The sequence below is a fragment of the Sturnira hondurensis genome, unplaced genomic scaffold, assembly GCF_014824575.4.
Source record: "Sturnira hondurensis isolate 20B ecotype Veracruz unplaced genomic scaffold, ASM1482457v3 Scaffold0004152, whole genome shotgun sequence".
NCBI lineage: Eukaryota > Metazoa > Chordata > Mammalia > Chiroptera > Phyllostomidae > Sturnira > Sturnira hondurensis.
Window position 1 is genome coordinate 8,187,546 of NW_028076783.1, and position 25,006 is coordinate 8,212,551.

Genomic DNA, 25,006 nt, shown 5'->3' on the forward strand with positions numbered 1-25,006 from the left:
TCACTCAATAAATGTTGATTATATGGTTATGTGGACATCGTCTTGACTTCCACCTAATTGATTTTCCATGGCCCAAACACAGTGGGGTCAATCTGCTGGACTATATTGCTTCCTACCAGGGAAGACTGCATGACTAAATCCAAAATCAGATACTCTGGCATATAGAAAATAAATTGGAGTATCCCTTTGGATAATGGTCAACACTTAAAGAATACTATAGGCTTGTTCCAGGGGACACAGCATGCCATTTTTATTCTACAGTTATACTCTAATTCCCTGTAAATGAACACTAAACTCCTACACACAAAAAATCACCATTCCTGACACAGCCTTTCCTACTCTAACTAACTGCTGTGAAGTTCATCTCCATGTTGCATTCAAACTCATAGCTCTTATCCAGTTTAATGCTATTCTTGGAGGTCACACAAAATGAGTAGAGAGGTAGTGAACTAAAACAAAATCTCCTAAAATTTGCTGTGTACCATAGTGATATTTACATGTAATCTCATCCATTTCCTATTTCAGCTGTTAATCCTTAAGAAAACTGAAGGCAATGAATAAGGTTATCACAGAGCATTTTCTTCTCTGAATAAAAGATTCTGAGTTATTTCTGAAATATCCTAAAAAAAGATTGTGTATCTCTTTACATCACAATTATAATATGAAAGAGCTCTATTTGATTTTGTGGGTGTGTGTTTTCATTTACTTAAATGTAACAACCAGCCCTGGCTGGTGTAGCTCAGTGGATTGAGCTCGGGGCTGTGAACCAGATGATTGCGGTTCGATTCCCAGTCAGGGCACATGCCTGGGTTGCTGGCCAGTTCCCAGCAGGGGACTCATGAGAAGCAACCATACATTGATATTTCTCTCCTTCTCTCCTTCCTTTCCCCTCTAAAGATAAATAAATAAAATCTTAAAAAAAATGTAACAACCAAAATTGAATGCTACACTGAAGAGGAAAATGTTTGAAAACTTCTCTTAGTTGCATCTCCCGGCTCCATCAGCACTGAGCTCTACTCACAAGAAGACCTCACACATGGAGCAGGTGTTGCCATGCATTTTCCCATCTGGGCCCTGGATGGGGTCATTCTCCCGGGTGCAGGGTAGTCGTCCATTCCTCACATAGTTACGGTATTCATTGCACAGCTCCTGTGAAATCCAGGAGTGAAGGTTGAGGTTTTAAACACAGGTTGGACCATGCTGCAAAAACAGCTGATGTTTTGACTTTTTCTTAAGTGGGGATCAGCAATTGGCTCATTTTAAAGTAGTTCTTAACTTTGAAGATGCGAATATTTTCAAGTGATAAAAGCAATGGATCTTCAGGTGAAAACAGTCACATAGGCACATGTTTGTACACACACATGAATACACACAGACTGAAACTGTCCAAATGTCCTGTACCGTTTTGGGGAGTTTATGAGTTTCCTGAATGTCATCTGTCTGTCCTGGGTCCATATGCCTCTGACCTGGAGAAGGTCCCCTTACCTCAAAGGAAGCTGTTCTCTCAGATTGCCTTTTATTTCTCAATTCAGCTTCCTTTTTTTTATTTTCTTCTTCTGCTTGACTAAAAGAGAGTGATTAAGAAATAAATGAGAAAGAATCATAAAATCTCCAGATTGAAAGTGATCTCAAATATCATTTAATTGCTATGGTCGATATTTGTCCAGTTCCAACTATGTGTCTAAACTTTTGCTTATATAATGAAATCCTCACAAGCACATGTAGCGAAAGTACTGATCTAACTACAATTTACAGAGAAGAACACTGACAGACAGAATGCATCACTTTCCCAAGGACACAGAGCTAATAAATGCAGACTAAGGTTGTCAACCTTAAGCCAGAGGTGATTTTCTAACCTTCCAATATTCACAACTGTATCTCTGATTACTGCCTACCTTTATTTTAATCTGCCAGCCAATTCTCTACCTACATATCCTTGAACTCTCATGGTAGGTCCTTCCATACTTGAAGTCCCCAATCCAGTAGAAAGTTCCTCCTGCCTTCCAGAGCTGTCACTCATTGGCCCCACCTTCAACGATGAGCTAACTTAGAACCAGCCCTGTCTGCACATTTCAAGACAAAAAGTACTTGGGAATTTCAAAGCTGTCAGTTTCCCCTGGCTAAGTGTGCCAATCCTTCAAAATCCTCAGTGGTCATGGTTTTTATACATTTCTTCATTTTCTCTAAATATGTTTTTATCTTCCTGTTGAAGTAGCGCTCTTCTAATTGAACATAGAAAGGAAGCACAAGGTTAATCTGAACTCAGTGCTTACATTTTCTAGAATCTCTTTCATAATAATAATAATAGTTATCTAGTGGAAGAGAGAGATGTTAAACACACAGTCACACATTTAAATTTACAATTACTGACTGATTTAAAGTTCTGGTTACTTTGATAAAGAAATTTAGGGGTTGGGGGTATAGATTAAGCTTCAACAAAGTTCTCCAAGCTCACAAGATTCATGAGAGAAGTTACTGCCATGAGTTTCCAATAATTCCTTTTTCTAAATTACTTCCCTGGGTCCTGTGTGTAAATGGAGGCACTTTTTCTGCATATTGGTGTATTTGCTTTTGGGTCAGGGGTGTGATTTGGGTTGACTTCATATCCCACTCTGCACAGGTAAGCTCTTTGTTCTACATCTCTTTCACTTCCACAAAAACTTGACCAGTCAGTGACTGAGCTGTAGGAATTGTTCTTTGATAATTATGACAGTGTGAAAAAATGTGGTACAAAAATGCCACTGACAAGAAACAGACCCAACTTAAGAAATAAAATATAATAAAGCTAAAAAATAGCTAAAAAAATTAAACATGGTGGAAGGTGGAAAACCGTCCCCCATTTTCCAGCTGCAGGGCTACTCACAAGAAGACCTCACACATGGAGCAGGTGTTGCCATGCACTTTCCCATCTGGGCCCTGGATGGGGTCATTTTCCCTGGTGCAGGGGAGTTTGCCATTCCTCACAAACTGGCGGTATTCACTGCACAGCTCCTGTCAAAGTAGATAAATAAGTTGACATACATTTCATCCCTATTGAAAGCCGTAGATGAGAACATCTGCGTTGACAAAAAGAAATGTTATGTTTCTTTGAGTCCAGGGTTTCAGTTGTGCTTCTCTCAAATGTACAGTTCAATTCCACAAACTATGCCCATCAGCTGCTAAGAGATGGAAACAAAAATAACATACTAGGATGCCACAATATAATAAAAGAAATAGACAAGTAAGTTCCACTATGAACTAAACAGAATAAAACAAGTGTAAACAGAGAGGTAGAAGAAAGTGTGAGAACTCAAGAAGTTCAGACCATGAAATCAGATTGTGGAAACTAGGGGAGATGTGAGGGGAGGAATGACTTGAGTGACACCATGGAGAGGCAATGGGATTTACTCTTATGTAATGGATTGGGGAATATGTGTTCTAGATTGTCAAAATAAACTGAGAGACACAAGCAGAAAGCTATTAATACATGGCACATAGTAAAACATCAATTTCTGGTTGCAGGTAAGAAGCCAGATAAGAAGAATGATGAGTAGGCTGAGGTGTATCCTTGATCAGATATATAACAAGCTATTTGTGCATTTTAAGCAGTGTAGTATTATGACCTAATTAATATTTTGAAACTTTACTCTGGTTGTTTTAGGGAGAACAGCTAGATAAGGGATACATCAGAACCTAGATGAAAAACAAGGAGACTTTCAATAGGTGATAATAACTTACGTGGGGCTACGGGAATGAATATTGTGATATTTCAGAGGTAAAAGTCATGATTTTGGGGGGGGGAGTGGGATCAAGGTATTTTTACCCCAACTCAGATGTGAAATTCCCAAAATTCTTCTGTAGAAAATATACAAGTAGAATCTCTGAAAAGTGGTAAAATCAAAAGCCAGCACAGTGTGTAAGCAGAGCTAGAACACAGTTTTTCAGGCTTCAGATAGTTATCTTAAGTGTACATGGTTAGTCTCTGATGCAGCAAGAATAGATCAAGTACCACAGCATTCATGTCAATTTCATCCCCCACCTCACAGGGTTAAGATTTTCTGGTTATATTTACAGGGCAACTTTCCAGCCTTTAGGCTCTTTGAAGTATGTTCAAATTATCATTCCAAGTAGTGCTTATTGTATGGATTCAACTCACGGCAAATGAAGGCACTTTTCCAGGTTCTCTCTTATTTCTTGCTTCTGCCATTTTCTTTTCTTTTGCTTCTGCTAGGCTGAATGAGAGAAAGTGAGAGAAGCCATAGTACCAAACACAGGAAATGATTTCTCCACATTCCTGTACAACAAATCTTTCCTCCCTCCTCAGGAAGAAGCATTTTTGTCCTTTTATGGCTACATACCAATGAGAAGCGACAAAACAGCTTCCAGTATGGTAAAATATCATAACTTCTTCATAGTTTCTACTTAACATTGAAAGAAAGATAGTAATTGTGGATTTGGAAAACTTGCTTTCTATAAATTACCTTTCTTGCCTGTGGTCAGAAAAGAAACATCATTAATGTCCATAAAGGAGATTATCAAAACTAGTACCATGGTGACATTACACCTGGAGGCTGAAAGTGGCCTTAACAAAGCACATTGGCTGCCCCCTGCTTTCACAGACAGGGGGTGAGGCAAAGAGGGCTTTGGCTTCACTTTTAGGAGATGACTGCACTTAGTCAAGGTGTCTCCCCTCAAGTCTATGATCTGTCTATCCCATCATGCTTTATTAATTCAACTTAAATGTATTACTTACTCATGACTGTGTTATCTAAAGACAAAATATAGGGTAGATAGAAAAAAGGCCATACAATGATAAACCAAATGAACCTAAATTTGCTTTGAATAATAGGCTTGCATGGTATGTATAGTTAACTGATGGTATTTCCACTATACTTGGTTATCAATTAAAGCCCATAGATTCTAAGTCTAAATCAATTACTGTATTTTTCAGACTATGAGATGCATTTTTTCTCCCCAAATTTGGGAGGAATAACGGTTGTTAATGCTCCTGTTGAGTTCTGTTTATGTTTACATTGGTGAAATATTATGTTATTAAATATTTGACCACATTTTTTGCTTCAAATTTTTTTCCTATTTTCCTCCTCTAAAACATAAGTGCATCTTATGGCCTGAAAAATACAGTACTTAAACTAAGCTCAATCAAATAAACTGAGAGCAGTTCCAAATTTGAAAGCAAACTGTCAATTCTAACTTACTGAGAAATGTTATATAAAGTAGCATTTACTGTAATTCTATGAGAGTTCATGGTTGTTTCACAGGCAACTTTAACTCTAGTAATCAGCTTCTCCATTAAGTGCTGACTTTGGGCCCTCATGCCTCTGTAAAATGAGATACCTATAAACTTGTCTAGCAGGTTCACATATGAAATTTCAGCAGCAGAAAGAATTTGCTATTTGCACAAGCTCACACTTCTCAAGATGCCAAGAGAATGAGTGACAGGACACAGGAGTCACCTTGGACTAAACAGCTCTACGTACTTACTCCCAGTTCTGTTATTAAAATTTCCAGTGTAATGCACTCAACTCCCTTCCCTGTTTCAAGCCAGTTTCCTCATCTATGAAACTAGCTGGTTCTATTAGTTTATCTGAAAGTTCCACTCTCTCCTGGACAATCAAAAACTCTATACTCACTAGAAGGCTTGACACATGGAACACAGGTTGCCATGCATTTTCCCATCTGGACCACGGACAGGGTCATTTTCTCTGGTACAAAAAAGCACTCCATTCTTTGCATGGCCCCGAAATTCACTGCAGAGTTTCTGAATGATGAAAATGAAACAGTTTAGGTCCAGTTCTCTGCATATAAGCTTTAGATGTTCTTTATCAAAAATGTTGAAAATAAAGCTTTTAGGATTTAGGATCATCCAAAAACTTGGTGATATTTATCTCTTTGTAATATTCATCCATTTAAGTCTCCAACAAATGTATTAAGGGGATATAAATATCAATATGGTTTAGCTCTTTCATCACTCAAGTGAAAAGTATAAGGAATTATAATATAAAAAGCTAAGGTGTGGCACAAGTCTGAATTAAAGACTGATTCATGAAAGTACAGAGAAGCAATTATATCTGATTTGTATCTTTGGGATAATTTCCAGAAAGACAAGGTGGCAAAAAGTCCCCTGGAAGAATTAGGATATGTAAAGTCATGGAGGCATAAACATATTATTTCAAGACATTATAGCCATGAGCATAGTGGCTAAAGAATTAGTGGGCAAAGAGAGAAAAATCTGGGAACTGGTCAAAAAGGAGACCTTGAAAATAAGTCAAAACTAGGCCACTGTTGTGTGAAGGGAATATGGACTTTATTCTTAGGAAATGAAAAAAATGACAATCACTTATAGCAGAGAAGAATACAATCAAATCTTTGTTTTAGAAAGACTACCCAACCAGATGAATGGAGCATTTGAGTGAGAAGAGATGGAAGCCAGGAAAACTAGAGTAAAAAAGAAGAAAGAAAGAAAAGAAAAAAGAAAAGGAGAGAGAAAGAAAGAAAGAGAGAGAGAGGAGGAAGGAAGGAAGGAAGGAAGGAAGGAAGGAAGGAAGGAAGGAAGGAAGGAAGGAAGGAAGGAAGGAAGGGGGGAAGAAGGGAAACAAGGAAGGAGGCAGGGAGAAAAAGAAGGAAGAAATTAAAAATGAAAGATAAAAGAATAGTTGAGGGACATTTGAGAAATAAAATTAAAAGGACTTTGTAACCTTGGACTGAGGAAGAAAGCAATTGAAAATGACACCTGGACAATAAGATGGAGAGAGACACAAAGGCAGAAGCAAGTGGGATAAGTCTGTCTGTAAGAATAAATCAAACAGGGTTTCTTCATGGAATGAAATGGTCCAAATATACTCTAGGATCCCTTCAAATGTTGGATTTTCATAATACTACTGGTTCATGGGAATATTTTCTACTCCATGAAAACAACACAGAAGAGAAATTGAATCTTGAGGACTGAGGAGAATGTTAGTGGAAGTACAGACATCAGGCAAGATATTTATGCATCAACACAAAGAAGAGCTATTAGGTATCTGAGATAAGATGATAACACAGGGAAATAAGGCAAATAACTGGCTGAAATTTTTAAAAAGTGTGATGTAGAATAATTTTGAAGAGAGAATATTAAAATGTTCCATTGATACTGCTTTCAAAATGAAAACTTCTAAAACAACTACCATGCATTTGAAGAAAAATGCATATTGAACTTTGAACTCAGATAATGCTTTGATACATACCTTCATTTAGGAATGTGTAACTATTTTACTAATATCACTTGGTTAATTTCCTCCAAATAAAGCTTAAAATTGTCATGCCATAGTTATCATTTTTTAATAAATTTTATAAAATAAGAACTATAGTTTCCAGAACACCCATCAGCAGTGGTGGAAAAACAAACCAACACTGAAAATGCATTGAGGAGTAAAAGGCACACCCACACACTGCAAAAATATAACTAGACAAATCAAACTAATCCTCACCTCAATTTCTCTTTTAACTTTAAGTTTTTCTTCAGTTTTTCTCATGGTTTCATCTGCTTTATTTTTTTCTTCTAAAAAACGTTGTTTTCTGGAGAAAGGAACAAAAATAAATAACTGCAGATGCTTCAAATTTTCATGTTACAAAACAGTCATTTAGGTGCAAGGGGGAAAACGGCTAATATTCCTGAGTTCTTGTAAAGTTTCCGATCACCTTAAAGTCTTTTATCAAATTGAAATCCCCACTATTTTTCCGAAGAACACTTCTTTCATTTTGCCTTCATATATGCCATTTTCTTACACTGTAATGATCTTTTTTGTCATCTTCCTCTCTTTTAAACCTCCCCAGCTTAAATTTTTCCTTCTTTAAGAAGACATTTCAGACCTCAAAGGGAAAATGAGGTCTACACCTGTCACTGTATTTTCATACTGAATATTCTCCCCTATAGGATGCTTCCATTTGGTCTTGCAATATATGTATATGTGTGAGCATAGCTATAGCTTATTTCTGCTATTTAATCTTAAGTTTTCTGATAATAGGGATATTCATTCATTCATTCATTCATTCATTCATTTAAAAATTGAGTTAGTAATGATGGTTTGGCAAGCATTAGCCTGGGCCCTGGGCATATAGTACAGTAGTACACAAAACAAACACATACCCTGTCTTTTTAGAACTTATAGCCCAATAGGGAAGACTAATAGTCAACAAGAAATAATTATCCAGTTACCAACTACAATGATCATTATAAAATAAAATCACTAAGTTATAAGGATTAGACTTCAGTTAGGGATTTTAGGAGGTCTTATCCAAGGCGGGATAATGATGAAATACAGACCACAGAAGAGAAGACATTAGCTGGCCATGGCTGACACACTTTCATGGGAAAACATAAAGAAAGCACTTAGAGAGTTCAAGGGTCTGAAAGATGATTGTCACAATGGGATAATTACTTAAGGGCACAATCCAAGTCTTGGTACCTGCATTTCCCCTCATTTTGTAATATGACTATCTTATAGAAAGTCTTGCACAACTCACGAGAGAAAGAGTTAAGAAGTGTTTTGTAATCCAGTCTTCCAAATGGAAAATAGAATCCATTTGTATTCAGAAATAGACACCCATCATTAAGATCTACTTACTAGGTGGTGTTGTGATTTGTAGAGAACATGAAACCTGTACAAAAATTCTGAGTAACAATTCTTCACCTCAACACTGTTTTTACTCATCATTCCAACTGATCTCCACTTCACCTTCTGAGTCACTCCAAAGAAAACACATATCTACTTACAAAATTTCAGCACACAGGGCACATTTGTTGCCATGGATTCTGCCATCAGGGCCACGGATGGGGTCACTCTCCCGTGTGCAAAAAAGTCTGCCATTCCTCACTTGGTTTTCATATTCCTTGCAAAGATCCTTTAAAAAGACAAGTAATTACATTGAACACTTTTCTTCATTTTAATACACACTATGTACACCAAGGGTTCACAGTCAAAGAGTGCTAGGACTCAAAGTTACTCAAAGGTAACATATAACATGTTAATGAGAATTAGTAAGAAATAGTAATTACATTGTGAAATTACTCAGTACCTATATCTGCAAGGTGGTATATTTATTAAAAGGTAAAAGAACCTTAGACAGAATAAGGTAGAGAAAGTATTTTCTAAAAGTAGATAGTACTTATTAACTTTCAAATCTATGGGAAAAGATAATAAAAAGAAAAAAAACAAAATTTTTAAGCAAATCTTTTTTTTCTTTTTTTAAGGAAAAAAATAAGATCTTTCATGGAGTTCCAACAAAATGAAGCAGACAAGAAAAAAAAGTTGCTCATGTGCAGACTGTAGAATGTGTGAGATGAGATACTTACATGATCCTTAATATGGATCAAGTCAAAAACAATCCAAACTAGTTGGCAAGGAAAAAATACGCTGCTATCCAACAGCATTATGCTCACTTTAATTTGTTTTCTCCATGGACCTGTACATCATATTTATGAATTCTGCCTCCTTCATAGATATCAACTTCTAGTATGATGGTAGGTGGACACCTCAGAGAGAGTGAATCTAATTTTCATTCACTCCTTAACTCAGAGAGGTAGAACATCAAGATGAATATTTACTTACAGCAACTTAACAAGGTTGTGACTTCCCCCTCACAGTCTGAGAGGTTTGTACCCAGATTTCTTGATGCCTTGGTATAGTACTTTCAGGTTTTTCTTTTTGTGTTGAAAACTCTATTTGATGTGAGCTAAATTTACACACACATGCATACATGCACATATTCCAAATTACTCTAGAGTTGGAAATCTGTGTCAATAAACATATTTTGTGATGACATATTTTACTGTAATATAATCTACCCCCAAATACTTCCCTTTAATCTTGCCTTCAACCCTGTGACCTTCATCTTCCCAGTTAGCCAAGAAAACATGAACATCAAGAGTGTGGTTTGGAGTCAGAAGAAGACCTGGGCAGCTAAATTGTGCTTCAAACTCGCTGGGAGTCCACAGCAAAGTCCCACCTGCCACCTTTGAAAAGCCCATCTTATCACCTACACAAGGAGGTTTTTGGAACAGGTACTTGTTAGGACCTTTTCTAGATCTTGAATTCTCTGATTTTTTTAATGACATATGTTTGATTAGGACACTTTAACAGAGAACCCTAATGACCTCCTAATAAGAAGAGATTTAGTTTTGGAAGAGTCATGTGTGTGTTCCAAACTCCCTGGTTGTAACAATCTAGGAATACAGACACAGAAGACAGTCACCTGATAGTGATGACATGGTAGGAAAAATTAATGCTCAATGGTTCCCATAAGAGAAACAATGATAATTTCAGTTTATAAGTTGTGATTCATCCAAGGAAATTCTGAAGAAATACTTTTGTGAGCAACTCATTGACAGCTTAATTATGGGGCAGCTACTGAGCCATCCAGGTAAAGCAGTCCTATTCAAGATGATCACGTCCAATGACCCCACCAAAGCAATGACACTAGCCACAGCCCGGATGAGGGAAAAGCAGCTGAGATGTGATTAAAGACAAGGGAGAAGAACTCTGTGCCAATGGAGTAACACAGTGCTGACTATCACAAAATGGCCCAAGGTTTTCGACTGAAATTTAACAATCACCACTAAAGAACTGAGGTTCAAATTTCACTGAGTGTTGAACAAATAATTGACAACTCTGAATGCTTCCTGTTTTTTAAATAAAACACTGAATACCCCCTACAGGGTGGGAAATCTGCTTCATTGAGCAGCATTATGAAGTGCAAGGTCACTGCTTGACCACTATAAACTGGACATGTGTCTCTCTTAAGAAAACCTGTGCCCTAAAATCCACAAAAATAGTGTACTTGTATTAGCACAAAAAGGAGCAGAACGTAGAATCCCAACCCGACAGGAGAGCAGAACTTAACTCATTTATCCAACATCCTCATTTTGCTAAGAAGAAAGTTGAGGCCCAGAGAAAAGAGGTGACTTCCACAGTTTCACACACCCAAAGCATGACAGGACTAAGGATAAATAAAACTGAGGTGTTCTGACTTCTCAACAAAAATTGGTTATTTGGCAAAAGAACTGCTATCACTGTTATTGAAAGCAGCTTTCATAACCTTGGTGATTTAAGAAATCCAGGCTACATTACCTACAATGCCTATTCTACTAACAAAATAAATAATATTTTCATGCTGGGTGGAAAAATTAAACCATCTAAAATTTTTTCAAAACTTAATTTTAATTGTATTTTTAAAACCCCAATCTCAACATTTGTGTGAGATTTTCATTTAACAGAAGCAAGACCTTGATCAATATAGACTTTACTATACATAATAACCATAATGGAAAAATGAATAATTCCAACTTCTGTCAATGAGATTATACATAAAATATACCAGTAGATGTAGTGTTCAAAAGACTCTAGAATTATTTTTTAAATTATTTCAATCTAATTTATATTATATTATTATGTTGCATTTTTTATAATTTCTTCAAAGCAATATTAATTTACACTAAGCCAGAGAGAGTCTGGTGGAAATTAAGCATAATTTAATTTGCATAAACTTTCCAACTTACATTTTTTTAAGCAAAGGGGAAATTTTTATATTTTGAGCTTTAGGTGGGAAATGCTGTTTTAAAAATAAATTTAATGATTAATATGGTAGGAATCATCAACTTGGGGAATTGTGAAATTAAGAGAAAGAATTCAATGTGATAATGGAAGACAAAGACATTATTAAATTACCTCAAACATTCAAGTGTATGTTTATTAATATTTGTAGCCACAAGAACCAAATTGTGTTGGTGGGTAATTTACCTCTTTAGCACTTCGACGAGTTCTGATTTCATCCTGTCGCTTACTATTTTCTTCAGCTTCCTTTAAGCTGTTAAGAAAGAAAACAGTTGGGTTCTGGCTGGTGTAGCTCAGTGGATTGAGCACAGGCCTGTGAAGTAAAGGGTTGCTGGTTCGATTCTGGCACATTCCTGGGTTGCAGGCCAGGCCCTCAGTAGGGGACACATGAGAAGCAACCACACACTGATGTTTCTCTCCCACTCTTTCTCCTTCCCCTCCCCACTCTCTAAAAATAAATAAATAAAATATTTTAAAAAAAAGAAAATAGTTGGTCAGTTTATGGATCAATCATATTTTCAGTGTCTGGTTCTGTGCTAAACACTTTCCTATCCTTTGCTCTAGCTTGTTAAACTGATCTGTTTATGTGAGACAAGCCCTTTTTTCTCTGTTTTGAATGTCTGAACCAGAAATTGCTAAAGATAAGGAAGGGTGTGAAACTGAGTCACCGATGGTCAATTAGAAGCTTTGTTCTGTACAGCTGGGTGGGTGTGGCTCTTTGATTGACAAACTGAAGATTCTCAGGAAAATTCCCTTCAACTGGCAGAACCAGGAGCTTTAAAACAATGCTGTGACCCAGGTGAAACCAAACTGAGTATTTGAAATATTGTCATCCACACCCTTGGAATAGCTTTTTAGATCTTGCAAAGTATTTGTTTGCCTTCATGTAAAAACATCACTGTTAATAAAAGCTAGAAGAAGCTGAGTTTCTAAGTCCTTTCCTATCACCTATTATTCAATCCCAGTCTCATCCTGCATTATTGTCTTAGTTCTACACAGAAATAAGCCATGAGTTAAAGAAGTCAAATTCCCTTTTTTGGCTAGTGAATGAAAAGAAATAAAGTCACAGAATTAGTGCAGGTTTGAACACTAAAAGCACATGTCCTCTAGATTAAAAAAAGTAGAAATTAGGCAGACATCCAGTCTAGAAACCAGTGGTAATCAATGTTTTGTAAACTTGATAAGACATGCCCTTAAATTCTACAATAGCGTACTGTAATTTTTAAAGGTGGTGTAAAGTGTATTAATCTGTAACTCTTTCTCTGTCCAGGTGTTAAAGATCCCAGTGATATATATAGATAGAGCACTTAAGGCTTGCTGGCATGTAGCAAGAATCTATATCTTGTTTAACACCCAGAATATTAAACACTCATTGGACTGTATTCACACCTGGCTCTCAGTGCCTGGAGCTATGTCAGACACCCAGGGAAAGATTAACCCAACAGTCCTTTCCTATCATTAATTTCACTTTTAATGCTAATAATGAATTCAGCCACATTGGTATTATTATTATTATTATAAATTAGACTGTCATTTTAGTAAGTCTCTATACATGTCCAAATGAAGCAATGCCTGCCAAATAACTGATCTACCTAGGTTATTCCATATGAAAGTGCTTTTTAAATTTTAAAGCATGCCTTTTCAAGTCATTGTAATTAAACAAATTATAGCCCTTAATTTAATAACTCGCATAATCACCTTATTTTCTCCTTTTAAGAAACTTTAGCAGAGGATACAAATTAAAAAGAGAAAAGCCACTCTGTCTTCACCTTATGAAGACAAAGAATTGCATCCCTGATGAAAAGCAGTCTCTCTCTGTGGAGTGGTTTGTAGGACAGCAACCAAGTGCATACTCATCAGGCTCAGCTGCTTGGCCCGCCTGGGGACCCTGATACTCACAACAGCTCAGCACACATCGCGCACTTATTGCCATGTGTCCTTCCATCGGGACCAAGAACTGGGTCATTTTCCCTTGTGCATCCAAGTCTCCCATCCTTCACATAAGGCCGGAAAGCACTACAGACATCCTAGAGCACAGAAAGAAACTTGACATTTGCCAGCTTGATTGTAATATTCACAACACTATTTTCAGATTATTTTCTAGAACTTGGTGCCTTTCTGTCCAATGAATACTAGCCACCTAGAGCAGTCTTGGATGTGAAGAAGTAGCTCAGTATTGTGTAATTCACAGTTAAGTATTGAACTCATTTACTTATTTATTCATTTATTAGTAAACATGGATAACCCACTGTGTGCTAGAACTAAGGTAGAACACTGTTCTGGCCCTCGACTTGCTCACCATCTCCTGGGTGACATAGATACAGACTTAAAATATGTGCTAAATGTCTTGGTGGAGGTAACCTCGGGTGCCTACTAAAAGGGCACCAGACCTTGACTTAGGAAAATCATGCAGCAGGAAAAAGTCTAGTGTGACATAGTGAGACATTCATTTCCCTCCCTGAACATCACAGGCTCACAGAATTTTAGTGTAAAAAGAAGCTATTTCATTCAAATCATTTTTAAATATGGAAATCTGGGACAGTATGGTTAGGTAATTTGCACAAGTGATAGTGCTTGGATTTTGAGTACTGACTAAAGTGGATGACCTTTCTCCTGCAGGTGTAGTTTCCTTTTAACTAATTTTCCTTTCTTCCCTTTCTTTCCCTCCCTCCCTCCCTCCCTCCCTCCCTCCCTCCCTCCCTCCTTCTCTCCCTTCCTTCCTTCCTTGTTTCCCTCTGTCTTTTCATAGAAAGATGAAGTAGAGCTAAAAGTTCTGACATTTGTCCTCACCTGCACTGGATTGCTGCTTTCACATTCCCCTTCATTTTTTATGCCAATTTGAGACCTGGTTTTACTGGAATTGAAAGTTAGACACAGCAGTTTAATATTACAGAACTTTTCATCATTCAAGTGTTAACTTATCTTCATTGCTTTGTGATTATTTGCTTTTGAAAACAGGTGTCATGTTACAATCTTGATTTCTTCTAAGGAAAGTCATAGGAAAGGAATAAAATGACATTAATAGGCCAATAACATTCACACCTGTAAATGGTATTTCCAGAATTTGTTTCTCTATATCCAGAGGGATCCATATCAGAATCAGAAGTGTGGGGAAAAGTAAAGCTTGTAACTAGATATTAGATGTCCCCAAGGAACTTTATTGTTGTTGATGTTGTTGTTGGTTTCAATAAACAAATTTAAGTTTATATTATCTAGCATCTTATTATACCATTCTTCATTTGGGTTATGCTAACTAATATTTTGTTTTTGTAGAAAGTATATAAAGTCCTAACAATTAATCTAATTCAGTCAAATAGAACTTTAAAAGCATATCTGAAAACATCCAACCATAAATGCAGGATATACTTCCTATACTTTCTATAAAGATAAGGCAGCTTACAAATAAAGTCTTTTAAAACAATAAAAATACAATACAAATAAGAAAAGTAAACACTAAGTAATTAAAGTGATAAGTAAAGGAGTTATATAAAACTATCAGCTGTGGAAAACAAGAAAATTAAATTCTAATATAATTCCAGAGACTTCTAATAGACAGAGCCAAGAAAGAAATGCAATGAGCAGTGTGACTCTCACTGTACAGTAGAAGAAGTAAGCCAGAAGGCAGGAGAGAGAAACTGTCACTGGAACAAGAGATGTAAAGAATCTGTCACAGGATTCCCCACATAAGACACAGTAGGAACCAAACGTGCAGTGTACTTGCAGTAGTGTTACAAAATGTATGTTCAATAAACACCTGTATGTTCTTCCCATGTCTGTTTTCATGTTCTGTTTCTTTATCTTAAGCCTTGGTAAGAGTTGAAGGTATAATTTTAGAGTGTATTTCTAAAAATGGAGTCATGTAAGAGATCAGAGTGATTTCATTCATTTGTGTTTTGGTTGAGATTCTTATTACGAGGAGAAACAAGGCTTTCAGGAACTTGAGGACTGAATATTTATCAAATCCCTTACAAGCCTCAGATGTTGGTTGTATACTTGCACACAATTCAAGCAACCTAGGAGCACACAATTCAAGATTGAGGTCACAAGTCAGAACCTGCAAAGCAGGTATGCTATCTTGTTAGTTGAAGACAATCAATAACCAAACCTACTATTGAGGGTGGAGAAAGAACCAAGTGGGAACAAAATATAGGACAGCAAGACACTTCAGTGATATGGAAAAGGTTAAATAGATGTGAAGAAGTTCAATATTAAAAGTCCCAATTACCTACTCTAATACTATAAAATACTGAGCACTTAATATAAGTTGATGACCCCCTAGAGCAAGGGGGAATAAAGGAAAGAATAAACAAATGGGATCTCATCAAAATTAAAACCTTCTGCGTGGCTAAGGAAAACAGTATCAAGATAAAAAGAGAAGCAACAGCTTGGGAAAACATATTTGCCAATGATACCTCAGATAAGGGTTTAATCTCCAAAATATACAAAGAACTCACTCGACTCCACTCAAAGAAGAAAAGCAACCCAATCAAAAAATGGGCAGAGGACTTGAACAGACATTTCTCCAAGGAGGACATACAGAGGATCCAGAGACACATGAAAAGATGCTCGATATCACTAGCTATCAGAGAGATGCAGATTAAAACCACAATGAGATACCACTTAACACCAGTCAGATTGGCTATCATAAACAAAGAAACAAACAACAAGTGCTGGAGAGGTTGTGGGGAAAAGGGGACCCTAGTTCACTGTTGGTGGGATTGCAGACTGGTACAACCACTATGGAAAACAGTATGGAATTTTCTGAGAAAACTAAAAATGAACGTGCCTTTTGACCCACCAATTCCACTCTTGGGAGTATATCCTAAGAACCGTGAAGCACCAATCCAAAAGAACCTATGCACCCCGATGTTCATAGCAGCACAATTTACGATAGCCAAGAGTTGGAAGCAACCTAGATGCCCATTGGTAAATGACTGGATCAAAAAACTATGGTACATTTACACAATGGAATTCTATGCTGCAGAAAGGAAGAAGGAACTACTACCCATTGCGACATCATGGATGGAACTGGAAAGCATTATGCTGAGCGAAATAAGCCAGGCGGTGAAAGACAGATACCATATGATCTCACCGTTAACAGGAATCTAAACAAACCAAACAAGCAAGCAAAATACGACCAATGACACTCAAATATGGAACAGACTGTCAGGGTCCAGAGGGGAGAGGGGAGAGAATCATAGGGGAAAAGGGAATGGACCCATATGAACAAGTATAAAAGACACATGGACAATAACTAAGGGTGGGGGGTGGAAAGGGGAAGGAGGCTGGGAGCATGGGGTGGGGGGCGGGCAGGGTTGGGAATATAAGACAGAAAGCTGTACTTGAACAAGAATTAAATAAAAATTATATTTAAAAAATAATAATATAAGTTGATGATTAAATAATTCTCTGTGAGAAACAATATACTCAGAAATAGAAAATGAGTAAATAAGTGTGTGTGATATATTGTTTCTATGTATACATATGCTTGTGCATGTACATATATATAGGTAAATATATATATGTATATGTGTATATATGTCTCTGTACTTCACAGAGACAATAATAACTATCTGATAATTAGCACACAAAAGTGCTTTGTAAAATACAAGTGTTGTAAATATTTTTTCCTTTACATGTAGTAAAAGAAGTGGTCCTAATAATTTATAGATGACTAGCTCCCACAAAATGAATAGTTAAAGACCAGAGGAAAAACAATGTCACGTGGTGATACAGAGAACAGGCTTCAGGGAGAAAGCCTGCTTTGGAGAATACTCACATGTTCTCAGCACACAGGTCGCACCTGCTTCTGTATGTTTTCCCATCTGTGCCACAAACAGCTGCATTCTCAAGGGGGCAGATAAAGTCCCCATCTCCTTCTCCTTTCCTGAAATCAGTGCAATTCAACTGCAAGAGACATGATCAAAGAACATCAAAATATGAAGAGATAAAACATTCCTTAGTTGCATAACTAGGTTAGTTTTAAGCTCACAACAATATAACTCACTTGAGAAGAAAAACATATGAAGGAGACCATCATGAGCTAATCAAATAATAGATAGTAAAATATGATTCAAGAACAGCAATATAATTGGATTTCAGAAGTACGGTTTCAGTATCATTTCCACTGCTTACTGTCTGTGGTAGACAGACCAAATCACCTTTATGAAACTGAGCACTGACTGGAGTCTTTGACTACCAAATCCTGCTTGCCGTTTTACAGTGGCGCTGCAGATAAGAGATTTGAAAGCTCTCTATAAACCACAAGTGGCAATAAAGTTTCTCTTATTCAGATTAAGGCAGTGATAAAGAGCCAGATTGCTAGGTTTGTAGTTCTAACTCTGCCACTTAATGGCTGTGTGGTTTGGAAAAGTTACTTAACCCCTCTGTGCTTTAGTATCCTCATTTGCAAAATGGATAGCAAATTCTCATGATTATAAAGAGATTTAAATATATTAATACATGTACAGTATTTAAAACTGAGCCTAGTACATTGTAACCATTGATTGTTATTATTTTTTCTTGCCACTGTTGTTTTCTCTACTGATAATCAAGCCAATAAAACTAATTACTTTTTAGGAACAATGAGAGAAATCCCTAAATCATGATGATATGACATGGACTTAGGAGCAAATCTAAATGGTGACAAAAACAACTACACTGAGTAGTAACCAAAGATCAGCATTTAAATCTCAGATCAGCCACCCACTTACTTCACCTCTTTGAATTTTACTTTCCTTACCTGAAAAATGGAATTGAGGCCCTATTCACATTACAGATTTATGTTGAAGACCAAATGAATAGTTATGAAACATTATTTGGCAACTCACTATTGTAACATAAGCTAACTTAGAAAAGATAAAGAGATAAATTTACTTTCTATCTAAAAGCAGATAATAAAACTGGAGGCTTTTTAATGATGTCACATTGCAGAGTAAAAGTTTTTATGTCATTATCATCATAAAAACATTTTAGTTATGGATTTGAAACATTTAAAATACATGACCATGTGTGCCATACAACATAAATAATAAAACTAGAATGAATACAAGTATATAATAAATTTGTTAAACAGAAGGTTACATTGAGAAACATTCCTAGAAGCCAATGAAAAGGGAAAAAAATTACAATAGAAAAGAAAAGCTAGAGAACATATCCCACTATTCATGTCATAAGGTGTAAAAAATGGAGTGAAAAGAAGAAGTTATTTTCATTCATTCACTGATTCACTATCATTCACTTTCATTTTTCACTGATTCCTTCAAAGCCTTTACACAATTCCACTAGAGGTCACACTGGCACAGCCAAAACCAAACCAAAACAAAACAAATACATCCTCTAGGAAACTTACCTCCTAAAGGGAAGAGATAGGGAACAAATACAAATAATTTTAAATTAAAATAAGTGCTATTTTATTTTAATAATAAATAAAATAAACTGAACACTGTAAAGTAGGTAGAAGAGTAGCTATTTTAAATACAATGTCAAGAAAGATCTCCCTGCAGTGGTGATATTTGTGGTGACATGAGATCAATGAGAAGGAGCCAGCCTTTAAAGATCTGAGGGATGGACTCTCTAGGCATAGAGAACTACCATTGCAAAGGGGTTGTGATAGGAACTAGATTGTTCTGTTCAATGGGCAGAAAGAAGCAAGCATGTCTGGAGTATAAGGGAACAGCAGGGGAGCTGCTGGTTTTCTCTCAAAAATCATTTCTGTTGATTTCTGTTGAAACAAGGGAAGCATCAGCAATATGAGTCAAAATCATACTCTTCCATGATCACTGCTGTCTCCCTCCCTCGGAACATCAACAGCAGCCTACCAGGTCACAGGTGTTAGGAGAATGATGATAGCAGAGCAAAGCCCAGCTGGGAGGTGATGAGAACAGGTGCAAGCATTTATGACTCCACCTCCTCCTCCTCCAAGCCCCGAGGGCTGGTGGATCACAGCCTACAGAGAAGACCACTTCCTAATGATTTCTGAAAGCTTGCAGACAGATTCCTGATCTGGTGGAATGGTGGTGAACTGGATTGTGCAACACTGGTTCCAGAATCTTCAGCTGTGGGCCTACCCTTTTCCTTACTTACACTCACCAGGAGAGCAACAAATGCTTGACCTTCCATATTATCTAACTCATGTTAGCAGAAAAGAACAAAACAAAACAAACTAAAGCCATTATGAAATATTGCAGTAAAAATATCTGAATATCTAAGGAGGAAAACATCATAAAATATGGTGATATGAAAAATATTCAGTATCAACTGAAACAGAATTACTGGAATACATAAAAAATAATTTATCAAGAGTATAACTATACTTTAGAGAGATAAGGGAAGATGCCTGCAATATGAAGCGGGAAAAGTTTATACAGGAAGACAAAAGTAAAAGTTTTAGATGTGAAAAATACTTCAAGTACTTATGAAGTATTTATATATGAATACTTCCTATTTAGATATGAAATAAGCCAATATAAAGAATAAAAATAGGATAGATGCAAACATATAATGACTCTGTGAACTAGAAGATTAGATTATAAAACTCTTATGGAAGACATAAAGAAAAACTAGTTTTTCCTTCCACTGTTGCTTGAAAAAATGCACCTCTGCAATCACTGGGGGAACATGTCATATATTTCAGTTTAGGTTGAGTTCATTATTAGTGTTGCTCAAGTATTCCATGCATTTGATGATATTTTGCCTAGTTGTTTATCAATTTATGAGAGTAGAGTATTAAAACTTCTAAACATTTTTTTAAAGATTTTATTTATTTATCCTTAGAGGGGAAAGGAAGGAGAGAAGGAGAGAAATATCAATGTATGGTTGCTTCTCGTGCGTCCCCTGCTGGGAACTGGCCTGCAACCCAGGCATGTGCCCTGACTGGGAATCAAACTGCGATCCTATGGTTCACAGGCCTGGGCTCAATCCACTGAGCTACACCAGCCAGGGCTAAACATTATTGTTGAATTGTCTATTTTTTCTTTTTGAGCTTCTTTAGGTACATATATGTTTATAACTGTTTTATCTCCTGAAATACTCACACATACAAAATTATGAAATGTCCCTATTGTTTCTAATGTTATTTCGTGCTAATGTCTATTTTATTAGATAGTAGTAATGCAAATCCCACTCCCTTATATTGGCATGGTATCACCCTTTGATCTTTCCAACCTCTTTGTGTCTTCGAATTTAAGGAGTATTTATTGGAGACAGTTTACAGTTGCTTAATAATCATATAACAATCTCTGCCTTTCCATTGGATGTTTAAATCATTTACAATGAACATAATTATTGATGTGGTTGTATTTACATTGCTGTTTCTACTTGTTTTCAATATGCTTTTATCCTTTTTATTCCTCCATTCTTCCACTACTGTCTTCTTTTGGGTTAAATATTTCTAATGTGTCTTTTAAATTCTTTCTTATATTTTATATATTTATTACATGTCTTTTTCTTAGTAGTTACTTTAGTGACTACAATATACATCCTAATTTATCAGTTTACTACCGATTAATCGTAAATTCTGATAAAATACAGAAACTTGGCCCTGGTAAAGCTCTATTTCCTCCCCCTTGCACTATAGTTACCATATGTATTATCACTACACACTCAATCAAACAGCACTATAATTGTTGCTTTATACTGTATCATATTTTTAAAAGAACCTAGGTGAAAGCAAGAAAAATAATTTTATAGAGTACTCCCTATTGACCCATATATTTACCAATTCTGATGCTTCTCTTTCTGTTGGTAGTACAGAAAGAGCTAATTATATTATTTGTAAAGCAGGTCTGTACCAACAAATTCTCTCATATTTCAGTGACATAGGGATATCTTTCTTTTGCCTTAATTTTTGTAGAACAATGTTGGTAGATAGAGAATGTTGGTCAACACTCTTTGCTTTCAGTGCTTTAATGAACACATCATCCCTTGCCTTCCAGCTTTCATTGTTTTAGAGAAGCCAGTCACTAACTGTAACCTGTATATAAAATGTCAGCTGTATTTTGTCACTTTAAAAATGTTTTCTTGCTTTCAACATTTTGATCATGATGGTTTTAGATATGAATCTCCCTGTATTTATCCTGTTTGGGACTTATAGAAATTCTTGAATGTTAAGGGTTATTTTTTTCCTTCCATTTTGACACATTTTAGGTCATTATTTCTTCAAATAAATTATCTATTTTTCTCTCTGTTGTATTTCTAATATTTCTGCTGTATTTCTATTTGTATTGTCAGGCTTGTTGTTTTCTCAAGAACTCTGTGACTGTTTTTCATCAGTATTTTTTCTCTTTGTACTTCACTGTTAACTTTGATCTTTCTATACATGTACTAATTTGTTTTTATGCAACCTCAAAGCTGCTTTTGAGCTCTCCACTAAGTATTTCATTTGAGTTATTGTTCTCTTCAACTCCAGAATTTACAACCTGATATACAGTGGTACCTCGGTATTCACTGTTAATTCGTTCTGGAACTCATGATGAGTGCCAAAACTGATGACGGGTGAGTAAGCAACAAGTGATGAATGATGAAGCATTTTCTCTTGTGGGGTGGTGTCATGACTCATACAAGTTCTAGCAAGTACAAATGCTGAAACATTTTTTCTTGGCAAAATGACATGAGTACTGGGTTTGATGAGTTCTGAAGCTGATGAGCACTGAGGTATGACTGTATACATATTTGTACACTGCTTTAGCTGAAATCCATAGGTCTTAGATTATTGTTAGAACCATTGTTATAATCCAGATATATATTTTTTTCACTGAAGAATCTATTTATTTATTCACTGCTGTTAAAATTTTAAGGATTCTTCAAATTTGGGTCTCTTGAGTATTTGAACACTTTTTAAATAGCTGCTTCCAGTATGTCTGCCAAATTTAACACCTGGAGACAACTCAGTTTCTATTAACCTTTTTTTCTTGCTCCTGAGTATGGAGCAAGAAAAATATATCCCTATTACTTGCATCTTTCATATTTTATTTTGAAAATCAGACTTTTTGGATAATATATTGTAGTGATTCAGGATTTTGGTTTTACTGTAAAGATTATTTTTGCTCTTTCATTTTTGTTTGTTATCTTTTGGCTAAGTCTGTGACTTCTTGTCTCATAGCTTGCAGCTGTTGATGTATCTGCTAAAAATATTTATAGTTTTTTAAAGCATGGATTTCTAGTTTTTTTCCTTGTATCTGTATAACTTGTGATAATCCAATGAGTGGATACAGTTTGTGCTCAAACACCTCAATCTAGTGGGCTTTTACCCTCTGCAGACAGGCCTGTGTACATTGGGGAGGGCATCCAAAGATCAGGCCATTTTTACATCTACTCCAGCATTTGTTTTCTCTTGGGATTTGTGTGTGTGTACATGTGCAAGTGCTTGTGCACAGCCTATGGTAAACCAGGACTGTGTGAATTGGTTGGTCTCTCTTCGCTCGCTGCTGCCAACATGTGGAAAACTCAGCCAGAAATAAGTTTGTCCTAATTATGCTGCGGACCTCAGGCCATTCTGCTTACTCTCAGTGAAGATCCTGCTTCCACCGAAAACATCTCTGAGTGTAAGTTGCCTGCTACCTTAAGCTCCTTTCAACAATGGCATTGCAGTTGCTGACCCCCATAGCCTGTCCTGCTTTGGTTAGCCCTCTACAACAAGGAAGCAACAGAGGTAAGATGCATCCCTTCAGCAAGAAGATCACAGACTCCCACTCTGCTAATTCAAACTTTAGCAGTTTTTCAAGGATAAGTGCTTGTCGGATGGACATAGGCTGCTCATCAATTTCCAGAGTTGTAATAATGATTGGTTTGGTCAATTTGTTTAGATTACAGTTGCATTTTTGGAAAAGATTTGCTGATCTCTTTATTCAGCCATAGTCTACAATGTGACCACTCAGGGTCACAACTGTGTGTTGATTCCTAAACCACATTAGAATAATTTCAAAGAGAAAAATATAGGCTCATTTTACTTATAAAAATAGTTTCAAATTTTCTAAATAAATATTAACTATCCAAATTCAACAACACATTGAAAAATGTATCATATTTTGTTGTGTATAATGCACTGCTGTGTATAGTGCACACCTACATTTTTGGCCCAAACTTTCAGGAAAAAATCCTTTTAGTGTTTTAATTCAATGTTTTATTTATTTAGAAATGAAATGATTATCATATTATAGGATATTATTTTGCATGTGGATATTGTTTTTGCTTTCTAGAGTTACCCTTTTAACACATAAGCATAAATAAAAGAATTAAAAACATTTATATAGAAACAAAATTACTACTACCCATGTATAATACACATTTTTATTTTTCTCTCAAAAATTTGGGCAAAAAAGTGTGCATTAGACACAGCAAAATATAGTACTATGGTTAAGTATGATTTTCCCTCAGAACACCAAAATAGTTCAACATTAGCGAATGTATCAAGAAATTCATTACATTAGTAGACTTAAAAAATCCAAAAATTATTTCAATATTTAGAAGATTAAGAACAGAAGGTAACTTCCACATCTTGCTATAGTTTATATAAAAAACTGCTATAGTAAGCATTATATATAATGGAGAAAGGTTAGATGTATTCCCTTTTTAGAAGGGGAAGAGAGCAGTTTGATGTTCATTATCATCACTACTGTCTAACTAGTGAACACTAGATCCTGGCCAATAATAAAAAGGAAAAAAATAAAGAAGTAATAAGATTGAAATGGAAGTTATCAAATACTTATTATCTCCTATTCTATGCAGAAAATGTGATCAACTACCAAAAAAATACCAGAAGAATAAACAAATAAGTTAGCAGAATTTACAGAAGGTATCAAGAAGTTGTTCAATATAAGATCAATCTATAGAAACCATTAGAATTTTCCTATAACAACAATAACCAGATAGAAATGTCATAGAAAACAAAATCTTAATCAAAATAGCAATATATTTACCTTTCTATATACTAGGAAAATTATAAAAATTAGAGGAGAATACCTTATAAATTTTATAAAATGCACAGAAATTATAGAAATTAATGAGATAGTATGCTGTACTCCTGATCTGGGCAAGTTAATATTGTAAAAAGTGAATTTTACTCAAATTAATTTATAAATTCTTTGTATCCTTAATCACATTAAGTTCCTAAACTCAATTTGGATGTTTCATAAACTCATTAATTTTAAAAATTTCTAATAACTATATGAAAAGACAATCTATGCATAAGTAAATCAAATTAGAACATGATGAACTAAGAAATGAAACTTGTCTTATTAGTTATCAAAGTAATAAACTAATCTGAAGGGAATAGAGAACTCAGAAACACACATATACACATATAAACTTAATATCCTACCAAGTTGGCAGTGGAAATCAATGAGAAACACTGAATGAATCAATGAATTAAAAAACAAGTCTCTACATGAACCAAATACATTAGAGGTTAGAAATTAGTT

The 25,006-nt window shown here is 35.7% G+C and overlaps 1 protein-coding gene across 1 annotated transcript in view; it reads right to left on the reverse strand.

Annotated features, from left to right (window-relative positions):
* Nucleotides 1-25,006, reverse strand: part of SPINK5 (serine peptidase inhibitor Kazal type 5) — an 83,228-nt gene that overhangs the window by 31,890 nt on the left and 26,332 nt on the right. Inside the window, exons 6-16 of the mRNA XM_037044981.1 lie at nt 17,368-17,495; nt 14,379-14,442; nt 13,488-13,615; nt 11,775-11,841; nt 8,753-8,880; nt 7,467-7,554; nt 5,631-5,758; nt 4,136-4,211; nt 2,864-2,991; nt 1,486-1,564; nt 1,022-1,149 (exon numbers count right to left, since the gene is read on the reverse strand). Coding sequence (XP_036900876.1) covers nt 1,022-1,149; nt 1,486-1,564; nt 2,864-2,991; nt 4,136-4,211; nt 5,631-5,758; nt 7,467-7,554; nt 8,753-8,880; nt 11,775-11,841; nt 13,488-13,615; nt 14,379-14,442; nt 17,368-17,495 — 1,142 coding nt within the window. The remainder of the gene's footprint in view (nt 1-1,021; nt 1,150-1,485; nt 1,565-2,863; nt 2,992-4,135; nt 4,212-5,630; nt 5,759-7,466; nt 7,555-8,752; nt 8,881-11,774; nt 11,842-13,487; nt 13,616-14,378; nt 14,443-17,367; nt 17,496-25,006) is intronic.